Source organism: Panthera onca, chromosome C2, assembly GCF_046562875.1.
Source record: "Panthera onca isolate mPanOnc1 chromosome C2, mPanOnc1 haplotype 2, whole genome shotgun sequence".
Lineage (NCBI taxonomy): Eukaryota > Metazoa > Chordata > Mammalia > Carnivora > Felidae > Panthera > Panthera onca.
In genome coordinates, this window is record NC_138347.1 from 66,849,622 (window position 1) to 66,869,072 (window position 19,451).

Here is a 19,451-nt window from a genome sequence, read left to right on the forward strand (position 1 = left end):
TGAATGAGAAATGTGTGGTGTTTTTGACATTTGGTTCCCGTGTATGTAATTTGTTGTTTTCCCCTGGCTAATTTCAAAATTTTTATAACTTTTATTTTCAATAATTTGACTATGATATGCCTAGAGTTTTCTTCTTCAAATTCATTCTGTTTAAGAGTTACAGAGCTTCTTACATTTAGAAATTTATATCTCTCACAAAATTGGGGAAATTTTCAGGCTTTTATTTTTTCAAATGTGTTTTTCTGCTCCAACCTCTCTCTACGTCTCTTTCTGGAACACTAGTTATCTGTCTGGTAGAATTTTTGGTATTGTCCCACATGTTTCTGAGCCTCCATTTTTTTGTTAATCATTTTTTCTCTGAATTTCAAATTGGATAATTCCCATTGGTCTTTTTCCTCTGTAATCTTCATTCAGCTATTAAGTCCCTTAAGTTATTTTTATTTTATATATTTTTCCACTTGCTACCTTTTTATATTTTGTATTTTTCTGCTGAGATTTCCTCTGTTTAGTCATTATGAGCATTTCCCTTCCCTTCCTTTCCCTTCCCTTTCCTTTAAACATTGAGTCTAGTTATAATTGTTGTTTTAAATCTTTGTCTGATGAAACCAAAATATGCTTCCACTTGAAGATGGCCTCTGTTCATAAGAATGACTCAAATTTTTCTGCTTCTTCATATATCTAATAATTTGGACTGTATAATGCATATTATGGATATTATGTTGAATATAGTATAGAATATAATTTTATTACCCCCCTTTTCTTTAGCCATTGTGTTTCCTAAACTGGGAAACCATATATAGATTTATTATTTTTCTACAAATCAATATTTTCTATACTACAAAAGTAGGCTTTGTCTGAAACTCATATTGGACAGTAGTAGGAAAAGAGGGAAGGTGGCCACAGCCAACAAGGTTAATTTAGTACCTATTTTACTTGAGGTTAGCACTGTGGTGACATTGTCCTTGTTGTAGCTGGTTTTCACTAGTACTACAGATATTATTTTTCTTTCACAGTAAATTTTAATGATTTCACATATGTATTCTTCAATCACAATGCCCTCAGCTAAACATACACACACACACACATGTACACAATCTACATATATGATCTTAAATCCCATCTAATCCTTAATAGTGACATTGTTGCTCAGAAACAGGATAGAGATGTCAACAATTATCACCATTATTTAACATTTTCCTGAAAACAATATGTAATGTAATTAGACTTGAAAAAGAATTATGATATTTAAGAGGTTAGAGGTTTTGGGGCACCTGGGCAGCTCAGTCGATTAAACGTCCAACTTCAGCTCAGGTCATGATCTCATAGTTTGAGTTTGAGCCCCGCTTCGGGCTCTGTGCTGACACCTCAGAGCCTGGAGCCTGCTTCAGAGTCTGTGTTTCCCTCTCTTTTTCTGCCGTTCTGCTTTTGCTCTCAGTCTCTCTCTCAAAAATAAATAAATATTTTTTAAAAGTTTTGAGGGTTCAAAATTACAATTACTTTTCGATAATGTAATTGCACAGCTAAAAATAAAAACTAATTAGGAATACTATTAAGTATAACATGAGAATTCTGTATACAAAACAAAATAAAGTGGATGATTACAACCATGAAAAAAATAGCATCCATAAGAATCCCTGAAGTAAATGTAAAATAACAGTGAGATATTATTTCTACTAAAGGACATAAGGAGGACTTTAATGAAAAACATACCCTATGTATGCATGGGTAGAGTTAATATTATAAAGATGTTAGCTTCCCACATATTAATTCAAAATTCAATTTGTTCCCAAGAAAAATAACAGTTTTTAAAAATCAGATGTACGTATGTATAGCAAAAATAAACATGAAAATAGGAAAATTATTTGAACAAAGAGAAATGGTCTATTATAGATGGTTTGGAAGATTAGATGCCCTGAACAATTCTTGCTGAAATAAATAAATTCTTACTGAAATGAAAGAAATTTATTTAAGTGTGTGTGTATATGCATGTGTGAGTGTGTGTGTGTGTGTGTGTGTGTGTGTGTGTACTGTGTTTTAAATGTCATTGAGCTAGCAACCATAAAAACAAGGTAAATTTAAAGATCCCCAAAACTTTGTTAAACTAGAAATCCTGAGATATAAGTGATGAAAATAGTTTGTTCTGAAGTTTAATGCTGTACTTCAAAGAACTTAAACTTCTATTTTTTAAAAAATACAAATTTGTTGAGATGTAATTCACAATTCACTAAAGTGTACAATTCAGTGGTTTTTCATTTATTCAGAGTTGTGCAACCATCAACACAATCTAATTTTAGAACATTTTTGTCATCCCCAAAAGAAATCCCATACTCATTAACAGTCATCTTATCACTAGTCCTCCATCATTAGGCAACTGCTGGTGTTCCTCTGTCTCTGTAGACTTGACTACATTTCATTTAATGCAAATGAACTCCTATTAAATTTAGTCTTTCATGACTGGTTTCTTTCACTTAGCATAATCTTTTCAAGGTTCATCCATGTCATAGCAAATTTAAGTATTTTATTTCTGTTCATTGGTGAATAATATTCCATTGTATGGATATACCACATTTTTTTAATCTATTCATCACATGATGGGCATTTGGGTTGTTTTCATATTTTGACTATCTGAATAATTCTGTGAATGTTTACGTACAACTTTTATATGGACACATATTTTCATTTCTCTTTGGAATGTACCTAAGAATCGAATTACTGGATCAAATGACAACTCCTATTTAACATTTTAAGGAACCGCCAAATTGTATTCCAGAGTCCTTAGACTTTTACATACTTACCAGCAATGTATTAGGTTTCCAACTTTTCCACATCTTTATCAACATTTGTTAATATCTATCTTTATTATAGCCATCTTGGTAGGCATGCAATAATATCTCATTGTGGTTTTAAATGATATTTCCCTAATGAATAAAGATATTGAATATCTGTTCATGTGCTTATTGTCATTTTTAATATTTCTTGGTGACACACTGATTCAGTTCCTTTGCCCATTTACAAATTGGGTGTCTTTTTTCATTATTATTATGGAGGTGTAATAGTTCATTATATAGTAGACCATATATACATACACCAAATCTTCTTTATCCATTCATCTATGGATAGACACTTCCATTTTTTGCTACTGTAAATACTGCAATAAACATAGAGGTGCATATATCTTTTCAAATTAGTGTTTTGTTTTGTTGGGCTAAAAACCCAGTACTGGAAGTACTGGATCATATGGTATTTCTATTTTTAATTTTTTGAGAAATCTCCATGCTGTTTTCCATGGTGACAGCACCAATTTACATTCCCACCAACAGTGCAGTAGGGTCTGTTTTCCTCCACATCCTTGCCAACACTTGTTATTTCTAGTCTTTTTGATTCTAGCTGTTCTCACAGGTGTAAGGTGACCTCTCATTGTGGTTCTGATTTGCATTTTCCTGATGATTAGTGATGTTGAGCATCTTTTCATATGTCTGTTGGCCATCTGTATGTCATCTTTGGAAAAAGGTCTGTTCAAGTCCTCTGCGTATTTTTTAATCAGATTGGTTTTATTTTATTTATTTTTTTGGTGTTGAGTTATATAATTTATTCATATATTTTGGACAGTAACCTTTATCAGATACATCATTTTAAAATATTTTTCTCCCATTAAGTAAGTTGCCTTTTCATTTTGTTAATGACTTCCTTCACTGTGCAAAAGCTTTTTATTTTGGTGTGGTCCCAATAATTTATTTTTGCTTTTGTTTCTCTTACCTGAGGAGATGTACCTAGAAGAATATTGGTAAGGCCAATGTCAAAGAGATTACTGCCTATCTTTTCTTGTGGGAGTTTTATGGTTTTAGGTCTTTCATTTAGGACTTTAATCCATCTGCAGTTTATTTTTGTATATGGTATAAGAAAGTAGCACAGTTTTATTCTTTTGCATGTAGCTGTTCAGTTTTCCTAACACCATTTTTTGAAGAGAATTGTCATTTTCCCATTGGGTATTTTTGCCTCCTTTGTCATAGATTGACCATATAAACATGATTTGTTTCTGGGCATTCTATTCTGTTCCTTGGACTATGTGTGTTGTTTTATTTTTTTGTTGTTGGGTTTTTTGGTGTGTGTTTTTGTGTGTGTGTGTGTTTTGTTTTGTGAGTACCATACTGTTTTGATTATTACAGCTTTGTAGTAAATCTTGAAATCTGGAATTGTGATACCTCTAGCTTTGTTCTTCTTTCTCAAGATTGCTTTGGCTATTTGGGGTCTTCTGTGATTCCATACAAATTTTAGGATTATTTGTTCTAGTTTTGTGAAAAATGCTATTGGCATTTTGATAGGGATTGCATTGAATTTGTTGATTGCTTTGGGTAGTATGGATATTTTAATGATATTCTTTCAGTACGTGAGCATGGGCTATTTTTCCATTTGTGTCATCTTTCATTTCTTTTATCACTGTTTTATAGTTTTCACAGTATAAGTCTTTCACCTCCTTGGTTATGTTTATCCCTAGATATTTCATACTTTCCAGTCCAATTGTAAGTGGGATTTTTTTTAAATTTTTCTTTCTGTTACTTCATTATTAGTATATACAAATGCAACAGATATTTGTATATTAATTTTGTATCCCACAACATTGCTGAATTAATTTATGCTAACAATTTTCTTCTTCTTGTTTGACTGCTGAAGCTAAGACTCCCAGTACTATGTTAAAAAGTGGCGAGATTGGACATCCTTGTCCTGATCTGAGAGGAAAAGCTCTGTTTTTCACCATTGAGCATGATGTTACCTGTGGGTTTTGTTATATATCACTTTTATAATGTTGAGGTATGTTCCCGCTAAACTCATTTTGTTAAGAGTTTTCATCATGAATGGATGTTGAATTTTATCAAATACTTTTTGTACATATATTGATATGATCTTATCACTTTTATCCTTCATTTTGTTAATGTGATGTATCACATTGAATGTTTTGCATATATTAAGCCATCCTTGCATTCTTCTTGGAATAAATTTTGATGATGGTGAATGATCCTTTTAATGTGTTGCTAATGCAGTTTGTTAATATTTTGTTAAGAAGTTTTATATCTTGGGGCACGTGGGTGGCTCAACCACTTGAGCGTCTGACTTTGGTTCAGGTCACCATCTCACAGTTCGTGAGTTTGAGCCCTGCATTGGGCTCTGTGCTGACAGCTCAGAGCCTGGAGCCTGCTTTGGATTCTGTGTCTCCTCTCTGCCCCTCCCCTGTTCATGCTCTCTCTCTCTCTCTCTCAAAGCTAAATAAACATTAAAAAATTAAAAAAAAGTTTTGTATTTGTGTTCATCAAGGCTCTTGCCCTATAGTTTTCTTTTCATAGTGTCTTTGGTTTTGTTTTCAGGATATTGCTGACCTCATAGAGTGTATTTAGAAGCTTTCCCTTTTCTTCTATCTTTTGGAATAGTTTGAGAAGAATAGATATTAACTCTTCTTCAAATGTTTGGTAGAATTCACCTGTGAATCAATCTGGATGTGGACTTTTGTTTGTTGGAAGTTTTTTTGATTATCTGTTGAATTTCATTACTACTAATTGGTCTGTTTAGATTTTTTAGATTTTATATTTCTTCCTGATTCATTTCTATGAGTTTCTATGTTTCTAGGAAGTTATTCATTTCTTCCAGGTTGTCCACTTTGTTGACATATAATTTGTGTAGTAGTTTCTTATAATCCTTTGTATTTTTCTTCAATGTCAGCTGTTACTTCTCCTCCTTCATTTCTGATTTTGTTTATTTGGGCCCACTCTCTTTTTTGTTTGTTTGTTTTTGATGAGTCTGGCTAAAGTTTATCAATTTTATTTACCTTTTTAAATAAACAACTCTTGGTTTCATTGATTTTTCTATTGATTTTTTAGTCTATTTAATTTATTTCTGATGTTATCTTTCCTTCTACTCACTCTGGGCTTTGTTTTTATTTTCTAGTTCTTTTAGGTGTATGGTTAGATTATTTATTTGAGATTTTTCTTGTTGCTTGAGGTAGGCCTACAGTGCTCTAAATTTTCCACTTAGAGCTGCTTTTACTCCATCAAAGATGTGGACCACTATGTTTTTATTTTTATTCCTCTCCATGTATTTTTAAAATTCCTATTTGATGTCTTCATTGACCCACTGGTTCTTAGTAGCATGTTGGTTAGCCTCCATCTGTTTGTGTTTTTTCCACATTTTTTCTTGTGCTAATTTTGTAGTTTCATCCTGTTGTGGTCAGAAAAGATGTTGGATATGATTTTAAATTTATTGAGACTTGTCTTATGGCCTAGCATGTGATCTGTCCTCAAGATGTTTCTTGTACACTTGAACAGAATGTATATTCTGTTGTTTTTAGATGGGATGTTCTATATATTTCTGTTAAGTTATTCAAAGACTCCATTTCCTTATTGATTTTCTGCCTGATCTATCCATTGATGTAAGTCATGTGTTATAGACCTTTACTATTATTGTATTACTGCCAATTTCTCCCTTTATGTCTGTTAATATTTGCCTTATTTATTTGAGTGCTCCAGTGTCGGCTACATAGATATTTATAATTGCTATATCCTCTTGTTGGATTAACCCCTTTATCATTGTGTTTTCTTGTCTCTTATTACAATTTTTGCTTTAAAGTCTATTTTGTTTGATATAAATATTGTGCCCCATTTTTTTTTTTTTGCTTTTATTTGCATGGAATATCTTTTTCCATCCTTTCACTTTCAGTCTGTATGTGTCTTTAGGTCTGAAGTGAGTCTTTCATAGGCAGCATTTAGATGGGTTGATTTTGTATTTTTATTTATTCCACCACCCTATGTCTTTTGATGGGGGCATTAGAGCATTTATATTTAAAGTAATTGCTAATAGGTATGTACTCTTACCATTTTGTTCATTGTTTTCTGGCTGTTTTTGTAGTTCTCTGTTCCTTTTTTCTCCTCTTGCTCTCTTTCTTTGTGATTGACATCTTTCTTTAGTGTAATTACTGGTTTTCTTTCTCTTTATTTTTTGTGTATGTACTACAGGTGTTTGGTTTGTTGTCACCATGAGTTTCATATATAATATTCTAAGTATATAGCAGTCTATATTAATTTGATAGTCACTTAAGTGTGAATACATTCTAAAAGAATTTTATTTTATCTTTTGCTGCTTTTAAAATTCCCTTCATTTTTAATCTTTGACATTTTAATTTTTATGTGTCATGATGTGGACCTCTTAGATTAATCTTGTTGGAACTCTGCTTTCTGAACTTGGATGTCTTTTTCCTTCCCCAGGTTATTAAAATTTTCAGCTATCATTTTTTTTCAAGTAAGTTTTGTGCCCCTTTCTCTCTTCTCCTTCTGGGATGCCTATAATGAGAATGTTTGTTTGATTTTGTCCCAGGTATCCTTTAACCTATCCTCATTTTTTACAATTCTTTTTTTCTTTTTGCTGTTCAGGTTGGGTGCTTTCCATTGCCCTTTCTTTCAGATTGCTTCTGCACCTTCTAATCTACTGTTACTTCCCTCTAGTGGATTTTTTCATTTCAGTTATGGTATTCTTCAACTCTGATGATGCTTTTTTTATATATTTAAACTTGTGTTAACGTTCTCACTGAGTTCATCTACTCTTCTCTCCTATTCATTGAGCATCTTTATGACCATTACTTTAAACTCTTTGTTAGGTAGGTTGTTTATCTTTGTTTCATTTAGTTCTTTTTCTGAGTTTTGTTTTCCTCTTTTGTTTGAAACATATTCTTTTGTCTCCTCACTTTGCTTAATTTTGTATCTGTGAGTTAGGTGAAACAGCTACTTCTTCTAAACTTGAAGGAATGATCTTGTGTATTACCATCCCCTGTGTAGACTAAGTGCCTTGTGACTTTGGTTAGCTGGCCGGAGCTATGGCTATTGTGTACCCTGGGTCCTGGGGCACTCTGTGCTGGGATCTCTCTGGTGGATAGCTGAAGCTGAAATGGGTGGGGGCCAGGGTGATCCTAGGGCTCTCCACATAGAGTGCTGTGTCAGAACAGCTGAAGCTAAAGTGGGTATAAGTTGTGTTGGGGGAGGGGGTATCCTGGGACCCTACACATTATGCACTCTGGCAGGAAGACTGAAGCTGAAGTGGGTACAAGCTGGGATGTCCTGGGGCTCTCCACACAGAGAGAATCCAGGCAGGATAGTTAAAATTGAAGTGGGTGCAAGATGGAGGGGAGGGGGCTCCTGGGGCATTCTGTGCTGAGGGCGCCCTGGCAGGATGGCTAAAGCTGAAGTTGGTGCAAGTTGGGGTATCCCAGAATGATCCATGCAGGGGGAGCCCTGGTGGAGAGGCTGGAACTGAGGAAGAATGTGAACTACGCAGAGGGAGGGATGGTGGTCCTAGGGTGCTCCATGCAGGAGGTGCCTGGTGAATTGTCTGGAGTCAACATTGCCTGGCCCTGGAGTGTTCTCGAGTGCTTTGCCCATGTATCACTCTGGCAAAAGGGCTGTAACTGTAGTGAACACTGATAAGGAGTATTCCAGTGTGCACCACAGTGGTGCTGTCTTGGTGGAACAGCTAGAGCTAGTGTGGGCTAGGGGCCCAGAGTCATTGAGGTAGTAGGCTAGCTAGGGTGCCTGGATTCTGCTCTTGTGCAAGCTTTCAAGATGGAGAGGGGAATGTAAACCATGGTGCTTGTCTGTCTGGAGAGTTTCAATAGCTTCCATGACATTTGGTGGAGTCTTTTATATGCTAGTTGCTTTTTAAAAAAAAAAAAATTTAATGTTTATTTTTGAGAGAGAGAGAGAGAGAGAGAGAATGGGGGAAGGGCAGAGAGAGAGGAAGACACAGAATCTGAAGCAAGCTCCAGGCTCCAAGCTGTCAGCACAGAGCCCGATGCAGGGCTCGAATCCATGAATCATGAGATCATGACCTGAGCTGGAGTCAGACGCTTAACCAGCTGAGCCACCCAGGTACCCTATATGCTAGTTGCTTTTTTAAATTGTGGCTTTTATCTTTGTCCCAGGTCATCAAGGGCTGGCATGTGCTAGGGGCCCAGGTTTTGCTGAGGCGGCAGACCAGCTATGGCACCTGGACCCTGCCCCCATCTTTTTTTTTTTTTAATTTTTTTTTTTTTTTTAGCATTTATTTTTGAGACAGAGAGAGACAGAGCACGAACGGGGGAGGGTCAGAGAGAGGGAGACACAGAATCTGAAACAGGCTCCAGTCTCTGAGCTGTCAGCACAGAGCCCGACGCGGGGCTCGAACTCGCAGACCGCGAAATCATGACCTGAGCCAAAGTCAGCCACTCAACCGACTAAGCCACCCAGGTGCCCCCTTGCCCCCATCTTTACTATCAAGGTGGAGGGCTATCATAGACAGTGGAGCTTGCCAGTCCCTCTAGCCCTAAGAGAGTTTCAGTCCCCCTCCCATTTGGCAGTGCTCTAGGGCTGGTTCCATTATATTCTAGTTGCCCTTTTAAACCATAACTTTTTTTCTATGCCCCAGGACAGATGAGTCTGCTTCCTGTCCCTTAGTCCTACCCCTCCCCACTGTAGTTCACAGCTTTGGGGGTGAAGGTTCCCTTTGTTTGTGTTTCCCTCTCTTGTGCTGTTCTCTTTGTGGTCTATTTTTTGTTGTACATAAGCTGTTCAATCGGCCCTCAGTTCTTCAGGAAGAATTGCTTTATAAGTAGGTGTAGATTTGGTATGTCTGTGGAGGGGTGTGTTCAGGGTCTTCCTATGTCACCATCTTGGACTGGGACTCCCAAGTTCTATTTATAATGCTTAATCTAGCTTCTAGAAAGTCATCTGGAAATTCTCTGTCATAAAGTGAAGCCATAATATTCTTAACTACTGCTTCATGTACTCCTACTATTCTCAACACTTCATGTCTATTACTCATTTATTTATGGTACCTCATATTGTCAGTTTTATATTTGTTTTGCTTAAGCTAGTAAATTTTAAGCATCTTGATGGTTATTCCTTTTTATCCTGCCATTTAGTATAGTACTTTGAACATAAAGAGTAGCAATAAATGTAATTTTTTATGACAATTTTTTACATGACATATAAGCATATTTCAATTACTGACAGGCAATGAATATAATCAAAGTTGAAAACCTTCAGCCAAAAATTAATTCTTGGAGTTGGAAATTGAAGTAAATAATTAAGATACTGTTCTTTTTACTGAAATCTGTGCATGATACTGATGTATATTGATTGAAAAACAGTAATTGTTTCCATTATGTATATGTGTATGTGTGTGTGTATACATACACACACACATATACACATACATACCTATATACGTGTATATATAAACAACTGCAAATATACGGTTTTGATTTAATTAATGGATTGGCAATTATTAGACAAACAATGGAGGAAAAAGATATCAACTGAGGAGAATGGGTCTCTTTCCTTATAGTGTTATTTCTTTCAGTTTTCTCTATTACCACGTTACCCAAACCAGTAATCACCAACCACCTGTTCCTCCCCGCTAAGACTACTGTTCAGAGTGAGTCCCTGAGCTAAAGTTCTCTCTTTTTAAGGCATCATGACCTACATATCATGTCAGCAATTCTTTTTTATATATAATACAGATACTTTAAAATCTTTTTTTTTTAACGTTTATTTATTTTGAGACAGAGAGAGACAGAGCATGAACGGGGGAGGGGCAGAGAGAGAGGGAGACACAGAATTGGAAACAGGCTCCAGGCTCTGAGCCATCAGCCCAGAGCCTGACACGGGGCTCGAACTCATGGACCGCGAGATCGTGACCTGAGCCAAAGTTGGACGCTTAACCGATCTTTTTTTTTTTTTTTTTTTTTTTTTCAACGTTTTTATTTTTTTATTTTTGGGACAGAGAGAGACAGAGCATGAACGGGGGAGGGACAGAGAGAGAGGGAGACACAGAATCGGAAACAGGCTCCAGGCTCCGAGCCATCAGCCCAGAGCCCGACGCGGGGCTCGAACTCACGGACCGTGAGATCGTGACCTGGCTGAAGTCGGACGCTTAACCGACTGCGCCACCCAGGCGCCCCCCGATCTTTTTTTTATAATGTGAATGATTATGACCAATATTTAAAAAAAATTAATGTTTATTTATTTTGGGGGAGAGAGAGAGAGAGACAGAGCACAACAGGGGAGGGGCAGAGAGAGAGGGAGATGCAGAATTTGAAGCAGGTCCAGGCTCTGAACCATCAGCACAGAGCCTGACGTGGGGCTCAAACTCATGAGCTGTGAGATCATGACCTGAGGTGAAGTTGATGCTTAACCAACTGAGCCACCCAAATGCCCCATGACCAATATTTTATTATTGGTTGCTTCTTTAGTTGACATAGGGTAAAAGAAAGAGAAGGCAAATTTAGAAAGCATGCCATGGAGCAGATAAGGTATGTTGTATGCTGATACCCTGCCCTTTAAACAAATTAAATAAAACTATGTTGACATCCTATTTAGATTATGACTGTGTCATTCTGAAGCTGTCCTGAAAATTTAAACTTAAATGCACATAAACATCTCTCTACATAATAGGTATCTGTGTCTATAAACAGTTGTAGCAATACAAGAATAAATAAGAGTACTTATTAAAATAAAAAAGAAACATACTTCAAAATCATCAATTTTATCAAAATGAGACATAGAATTATAAGCAAAAGCATAACTAGAAAAATGCTATATGTAGAAGTAGCTTTACGTCCATTTCCTACTCTTTTTTATCATTTTGCAAAATCCATGGAGTCTAAACAACATAAACCTTTCCCTACAAGACACTATTTTTATGCAAATATAGTATATCATTGAAATGTGCCATCTGTGTTCTTTGTGTATTGGACTTTCCCTTACATGAATTTTGACAAAAATACAATTATTTTGATAGTCTATCATAAGTTTTAAATGGCAAATCTTTCTGCATGTGAAAGTATGGATTTTCATAATAATACATTTCATTATGCAGAAGAGTATGTATGTGTATATGTCTTCAATTTTAAAGTTGTTTATTTTAAAAGTTAATTAAAATAACTATACGAGACGAGATTTATACATGGAGAATACAAAACAATACAGAGACAAATTTACAAATAACTTTATTAGGATTCAACAAATTGTATACAAATTCAACACATATGTTTGGATGCATAGAACTGTGTTTATCCTACTATGCAAAACACAAAATTATCCCTTTTCTTTATATTCTTTTAGTCAAACTTTTGAAATTATCATGGATGAGTAGAATTTAAATATGATTTAACAAAATCCTTTTTCTTTCTTTAGGAAAAAGTCAAAGAGAAGGAAGAAAATCTGAGTCTTGTAAGCCAATTCTTAAAGTAGAATACAAGACCTGTAGAAACAGGTATGCATTTTTTACTTTGGGGAATATAGGAGATTATATAAAAACAGAGACAGGAAAGGCAAATAACATTTAATGTTTATGTATTATTTAAAGTTTTACATAATTATGTAAGTATATTAATGGGCTATATCCTCTTCATTGATGATAATGATTCTTATTGTTTAATAGGAATATCTATGATGTTATTATGAATATTACAAATAGCAACTGCCAATTATTTTAATCTTCGATGAATATTCAGATGAATATTATGCAAATTAATTTTAACAAAGTAGGACCTTTGGGCCATACACATTACAAGTAGCAACCATTCAATTTTATTCAGCAGAAACGAAACATACCTATTAGCATTTTACATGATAGAATTAAATACATAACCAAGTCTCTGTACTTTAGGATTTTACATGCTGAAATTAGAAAGATTATAGTTAGATGGAAAGACAATCACTGATGTATATTAGATATTAACATATTAAAATAGTACTCAATTTTAAGACAAAAAATTGAATAATAGTATATAATAAAGTTTTATCATGTATACATAGCAGTCTTATCCTATAAATCAACAGTGTTCTTTTTACTTCCAGTAATTATTAGTGGTAATATTCTCATTCAGAATTATTATAATTACAACTCTTGCCTAAACCTTAATTTTATTTTAACTCTGAGTTGGACAATACTACTTTATATTACTTATATGCTCACACTGGAATGTATTCTCAGTATTATAGATACATTTATTTTTTTATTTTTATTATTTATTTTTTAATGTTTATTTTTATTTATTTTTAATTAAAAAAATTTTTTTAATGTTTTTATTTATTTTTGAGACAGAGAGAGAGCATTAGCAGGGGAGGGGCAGAAAGACAGGGAGACACAGAATCCGAAGCAGGCTCCACGCTCTGAACTGTCAGGACAGAGCCCAACGCGGAGCTCCAACTCACTGACCGGGAGATCATGACCTGAGCTGAAGTCAGACAACCAACCGACTGAGCCATCCAGGCACCCCTTAAAATTTTTTTAAATGTTTATTTATTTTTGAGAGACAGAGAGAGACAGAGTGTAAGCGGGGCAGGGGGAGAGAGAGAGAGAGACAGAGACAGAGACAGAGACAGAGACAGACAGACAGAAAAACACACAATCTGAAGAGGCTCCAGGCTCTGAGTTCTCAGCACAGAGCTGGATGCAGGGCTCGAACTCACAAGCCATGAGATCATGACCTGAGCCGAAGTCGGATGCTTAACGGATTGAGCCACCCAGGCGCCCCTTCTTTTTTTTTTTTTTTTAATATGAAATTTATTGTCAAATTGGTTTCCATACAACACCCAGTGCTCATCCCAACAGGTGCCCTCCTCAATTTCATCACATTTAATGTTTGCTTATACCTGCTCTTTGAAAGAATTAATAGTATAAAATTATGGCTATTTTTAATTAGTGAGTTTATATATATAAACATATATGGCGTATATGTTTATATAGATAGATATGTTTTTAATGAGTATATTTTTATGACAGTTTATGTACCTCCCCACACATAAGATAGATTAATACTTCTTTAGTCCAGCCAAATGTTACTATGCTTAAGTAGTAAAAATGACCACAGTTTTGTACTCTTATAATTAAAGTCTTAAAACATTTTAAATTTAATTATTAGGGATGGAAACATTTTACATAGGTATTATGTGTATGGAAACATATGTACATGTTATATATGGAAACATGTATATACTATATATTGATATATATTGATATATATGCATATATTATTATTAAATATATATTAGTTATTAGTTATTACTACATACTACACACTGTGCAACTTGTTTAGTGTACTAAAATGAAAGAGAATACTGCCTGCTTTTGAATCTATTATGGTCTAGTAGAGGAAGTAAGGCCATAAACTAGTGGTTTACATGTAACATGCGAGGTACATTTATGACAGCACAACAAAAGGACATCTAACCCAGCCTAGAGAGGGGAAGAGCACAGTGAAGAGACATCAGTAAAATTCTTCTTGGGAAAAGAAATACCTGAGATGGGGCTTAAGTGATGATAGGATGGTGGCACACAAAGAGAGGAAAGGGTGAACATGAAGAGAAGATACTTTAGGAATGAGGATTTCAAGACAAATGTAAGATACTTATTAAGATCCTTGCCATATACTCTCTCTCTCTCTCTCTCAAAAAAAGAAAGAAAGAAATAAAGAAAAGTAAACCTAAAAACTAAAAAAAAAAGGGGGGGGGCACCTGGGTGGCTTAGTCGGTTAAGCATCTGACTCTTGATCTCATGGTTTGTGAGTTTGAGCCCTGCATCGAGCTCTGTGCTGACAGCGCAAAGCCTGCTTGGGATTCTGTTTCTCCCTCTCTTTTCCTCTTCTCCACTTGCACTCTGTCTCTCAAAAAAGAAAAAAAAAACCCAAAAAGCAAAAAAGAAGTAAAAAAAAAAAAAAAGATCCTTGCCAAATGGAGTAAGACAGCTATGTGGTCTTGAAATTTAACTCTTTTAAACTTTAATTGCCTCATCAATTATACCTATCTCATTGTGATGTTTGTGAGGAATAAATGAAATTATGCATAAAGTTTGTACTGTCATAAGTTTGATGACTGGCACATAATGGATTTCCTGATAGAAAGAAGTTATCATGATTCTCATCATCAAAGCCATGATATTTCACATTGTTAAAATTATTCCACTGATCCTAATGATATATTCTAGTAATTGGTAATCCAACTTTGTGTAGAAATAATTCAGATTCTAATGTGAAATAATTCTATATTGTAGATAATAATTACTGCCATCCCACTTACTGTGTACTTTACTCAGTACATTGTGTGTTTGTTGTGATTATTACAATATTAAAAAAAGTCACCTCTAAAATCAGTGGTTCCACTGTTCAGAACACAAGAAGACTAAAAAGCAGAGGAGCACTTAAGTTAAGAATGCTTAAAGGTATTATGGCAAAATGGGCCACAGTCTGGAAATGAAAATACATAGCTATATTTCTGCTCCACCCAGTATGCAGTAAAAACTGTGAAGTCAAAAATTGGGATGGCTGTGGCAGGAGCAGGAACGTTAAGAAGACTCTATCAAATATGTTGCAGCAATAGGGCCTCTTAAAGGATTGCATAGGTAGTAGATGCAAGGGGTTTGTTTTCTGCTTAATTTATCTTAGATCAGCCATTCACATACTGGCTTTATTTACATTTCTAGGATGAACAACCATTGTGCTTAGGAATCACTGGTCCCAGTCAATAATTTGCTTACTGGTACCCCAACCCTGATGGTCTCTAGGCTTACTAAATGGATCCTCTTCTAAAAAAGGAATAATGATCTTTCTACCTGCTACCACTAGCATTATCAAATTCTCTGCAGTTAATAAAAATTACTTTCTGCTAGTCTTTTGATCCCTTTTTATCATGGCCACCTACTGATGGACTTCATGTGTAAAGTTCTCTAAACCTCAGTATATCCATCTGTTAAATGAGAATAATAGTTTTTTCATTGGGGTATCATAAAGATTTAATACAATACAGCAAGTAAAGTTCTTCATACAACACCTGGAACATTATACATATTCAACCAATGTTATTTTAATATGTGTTATGTTGCACAAGTTATTGTTTATCTTCATTGAGACAAAATTTTAATGCTTTTTTATATTATATTTATTTTACAAATTGTGCAGTAAAATAGACTTTTTTCTTTTGGAATCAGTACTATGGATTTTAACACATGTATAGATGCCTGAAAATCACCATCATGATAAGAATACAGAACATTTCCATACCCCTAAAATTCTCTCATGCTATTCCTAATAGCCACATTTTTCTTTCCTCCTAACCCATAACAACCAGTAATCTGTTCTCCATGACTATAGTTTTGTCTTTTTGAGATGTCATATAAATGTATTTATGTATTACATAACCTTTTAATCCTAGTTTCTTTCACTCAACATAATGCCTTTGGAATTTATCCAAGTTGTCAAAAATTTTAATTTGTATTAATGTTGTCTTTATGTATAAAGACACTGTTAATTATATAGCTGTTTATTTTGTAATAATCCCTCTGGTCAGTATACCGAGAAACACTTGTATTAAGTAATAAAGGAGGAAGTTTACTGTGATATAGCATTTACCAAATTGTGTCCCTTTGATCACTAACTATATTCATGAAAAAATAGGAATCTGTAATCAAATTCATTTGAGAGATCTGATAAATGCTGCATTATATAGAAGTAAATTGAATTCTTTACTACACAGTTTCTTAGAATCTTTACTATATGGCCTGAATTATAAAATTTCAAAAGGGAGATGTGGTTTGCAAGTGTTTGTCAAATTATTAAATGAAAAACTTTTTCCAGAACATTTATAAAGTTATGTCCACAGTTTTAGAAACATTAGAAGTGAAAAACATGGACTTTGGAGTCTGAATTTAAATCCTTATCCTGCCTCTTCATAGCTGCTTGACTCTGAACAAGTTCACCTGCATTAATCCCAGACTCCTTATCAGCTATAGACAGTATAGATCATTGTTTAGGAGAATAGGTTTTGAAATCTTACAGATCTCCATTTTCTTTTGGGTTTTTTCTTGCTTAGTTGCTTAGTATTAACCTCATTAATGAAATGAGGATTATACTTATGAGAATTTAATGTGATAATAAAGTATCTAGTGCAATTATTTATGAGTGGTTTCCTGAGCATTGTCCTGAGGAAATAACTTTTTATAGAGAAGTGCATGTATATCAGCAATTAACTTTAGACCCAATGTTTTCTTTTTTTTTTTAAATTTTTTTTTTAACGTGTTATTTATTTTTGAGACAGAGAGAGACAGAGCATGAACAGGGGAGGGGCAGAGAGAGAGGGAGACACAGAATCTGAAACAGGCTCCAGGCTCCGAGCTGTCAGCACAGAGCCCGACGCGGGGCTCGAACTCACGGACCGCGAGATCGTGACCTGAGCTGAAGTCGGCCACTTAACAGACTGAGCCACCCAGGTGCCCCTAGACCCAATGTTTTCTGATGCAGAGTCATAATAAGAGCAGAAAAGGTTTTGCTTTCTTCCAATATTAGAAAGGACATATTTTCCAATGTGCTTACCAAAAAAGGGAGAGTAAATTGCTTCTTAACCTTTATTTGGATTAGTACTAGGAGATGAGAGTTTATACTTTTATATGGAAAAAATCGATGTTTATGGCGTTATTAATATTTGGAGCAGTTAAGCTCGATACATATGAAAAGATAATATGTTCTCCAAGTCATGATATTTGTTATACAACAAAGCAACACAAAAAGGTGCAAAAACACATACTCATTTCATTAGAAGTGATTTTTTAAATCTGGAGAGAAATCTTAATAATTAAGCATTTATTTTATAGGAAAAAACTTGCTGCTTAATACTGCCATTGCTAGGTTGGTAATTTAATATGCCAGATTACTGAGGTAAGACTAACTCACATCAACTGATATAAGACTCAAGAAGAATAAATTAGAGGGGTGCCTGGATGGCTCAGTCATTTAAGTGTCCGACTATGGCTCAGGTCATGATCTTGCTGTTCCGGAGTTCAAGTCCCGCATAGGGCTCTGTGCTAACAGCTTGGAGCCTGGAGCATGTTTCAGAGTCTGTGTTTTCCTTTCTCTCTCTGTCCCTCCTTCACTCGTATTCTGTTTCTCTCTCTCAAAAATAAGTAAACATTGAAAAAATTTAAATAAAAAATAAGTTAGAGCACTGTTTCTTGTTTAGCTTACAACTTAAATATTTATGTTAAAACATCAAGACAGAATTATAAATAAAAATTAGTATAAACATTTTATATGTAAGTATTAATGGAAACCTTTTTAAAAGCTCTTTTTGTTGTTGTTATAGAGCCAGCATAAGATTAGCAAATGTTCCATTGGTAATGTTTGATACTATGTATACAGTACAAAATGAAAGAGAAAGGGAAATTTATGGAGTGATTTCTAGAAACTAGTTGATACTTTGGTGAATAAATGGAAGTGAATTATTTAGAGAAGCATATGTTCTCAAAGAATTTGGTAAAATTTGTGTCTAGTTCTTTTTAAAAATTGTTTTGGAGAAGAATATTTTCTATTAGTATTTACTTATTGAAAATACTTCATTAACATATTTTATTTTTATATATAAACTAGAAACATAGATATTACTTTGAGAAAAGTGAAAAATTATGACTCTATTTCATAACTTTCTGAAACCTGTAATATTTTATAGTCATCTCAGCCATGCCCTAAAATTTTGATGTTAGTTTCACTAGCTAAATAGAACTGGCTGACCCAAGGTACAATTGAGAACACATTTTTTTGTTTTGTTTTTTCCATCTTTTTATCATAACTCTTTTCCCACAGAGAATCCATTACATAGAATTTTTGTACCTTCTACCACTGTGGGATTGCTACTTTTGCATTTCATTTTATATTGAAATTTGCCTCTCTTGTCCCTTAGGAATTTTGGACCCCACATGCCAACTGTTTAATATGATAAACTAACATACATTAATATTCTAATGGTAGTGATACAGAATTTTGGGAATCAACTAATACATGTGAAGATGTCCTTTTCAGTCAATGAGCACTTCTACCTCCCTTCAACCATCCTGTCTTTTCCCCAGCCCACCTCACCACCTTTAGACTGATTCATTAGTAATTTTAATGGTAAGAATTCACCTCCAGAAAAAGGGATATGGTAGAATAGTAAGTCAGTTAGCTGAGGTATTTTGGGCCAGGAAAGGTGTTTTCTCCCTGTCAAATTACATCATGTATAATCCCCACCAAACTTGTTCATTAGCTCAGCCTGTGATAATCGTATCACTTTAAAGGACTTCTCAATCTCATTAACTTTTTTTTTCTATGTAGTGAACCATTCATAATATTTTCTGGTGGATTGTCCTATGACAAAGCTTGCAGAAGACCAAGTTTAACCATCATGCATGGAAAAGCAATTACAGTGCTTGAAATGGATCATCCTATTGTTGAATTCCTTACTTTATGTGAAACGCCCTATCCAAATGGTAAGTAACAAAAATGAAACTATTAATGTTGAAAATCATTTTTGAAATAAGGTCCTAATAAAATTAAGCTTAAATATTTTTAGTTTCGGCAGCTGACATCTACTGTGGTACAACACTGAGCTACAGGTGCTGGAGCAGGTTCT

General features: G+C 34.6%; 1 protein-coding gene across 10 annotated transcripts in view; it reads left to right on the forward strand.

Moving 5' to 3' along the window:
* The window catches only part of STXBP5L (syntaxin binding protein 5L), a 380,897-nt gene that overhangs the window by 182,946 nt on the left and 178,500 nt on the right, over window positions 1-19,451 (forward strand). For all 10 annotated transcript variants that reach the window (XM_060639858.3, XM_060639856.3, XM_060639862.3 and 7 more), the window contains exons 10-11: window positions 12,210-12,288; window positions 19,154-19,308. In XM_060639858.3, the coding sequence (XP_060495841.3) occupies window positions 12,210-12,288; window positions 19,154-19,308 (234 nt within the window). The remainder of the gene's footprint in view (window positions 1-12,209; window positions 12,289-19,153; window positions 19,309-19,451) is intronic.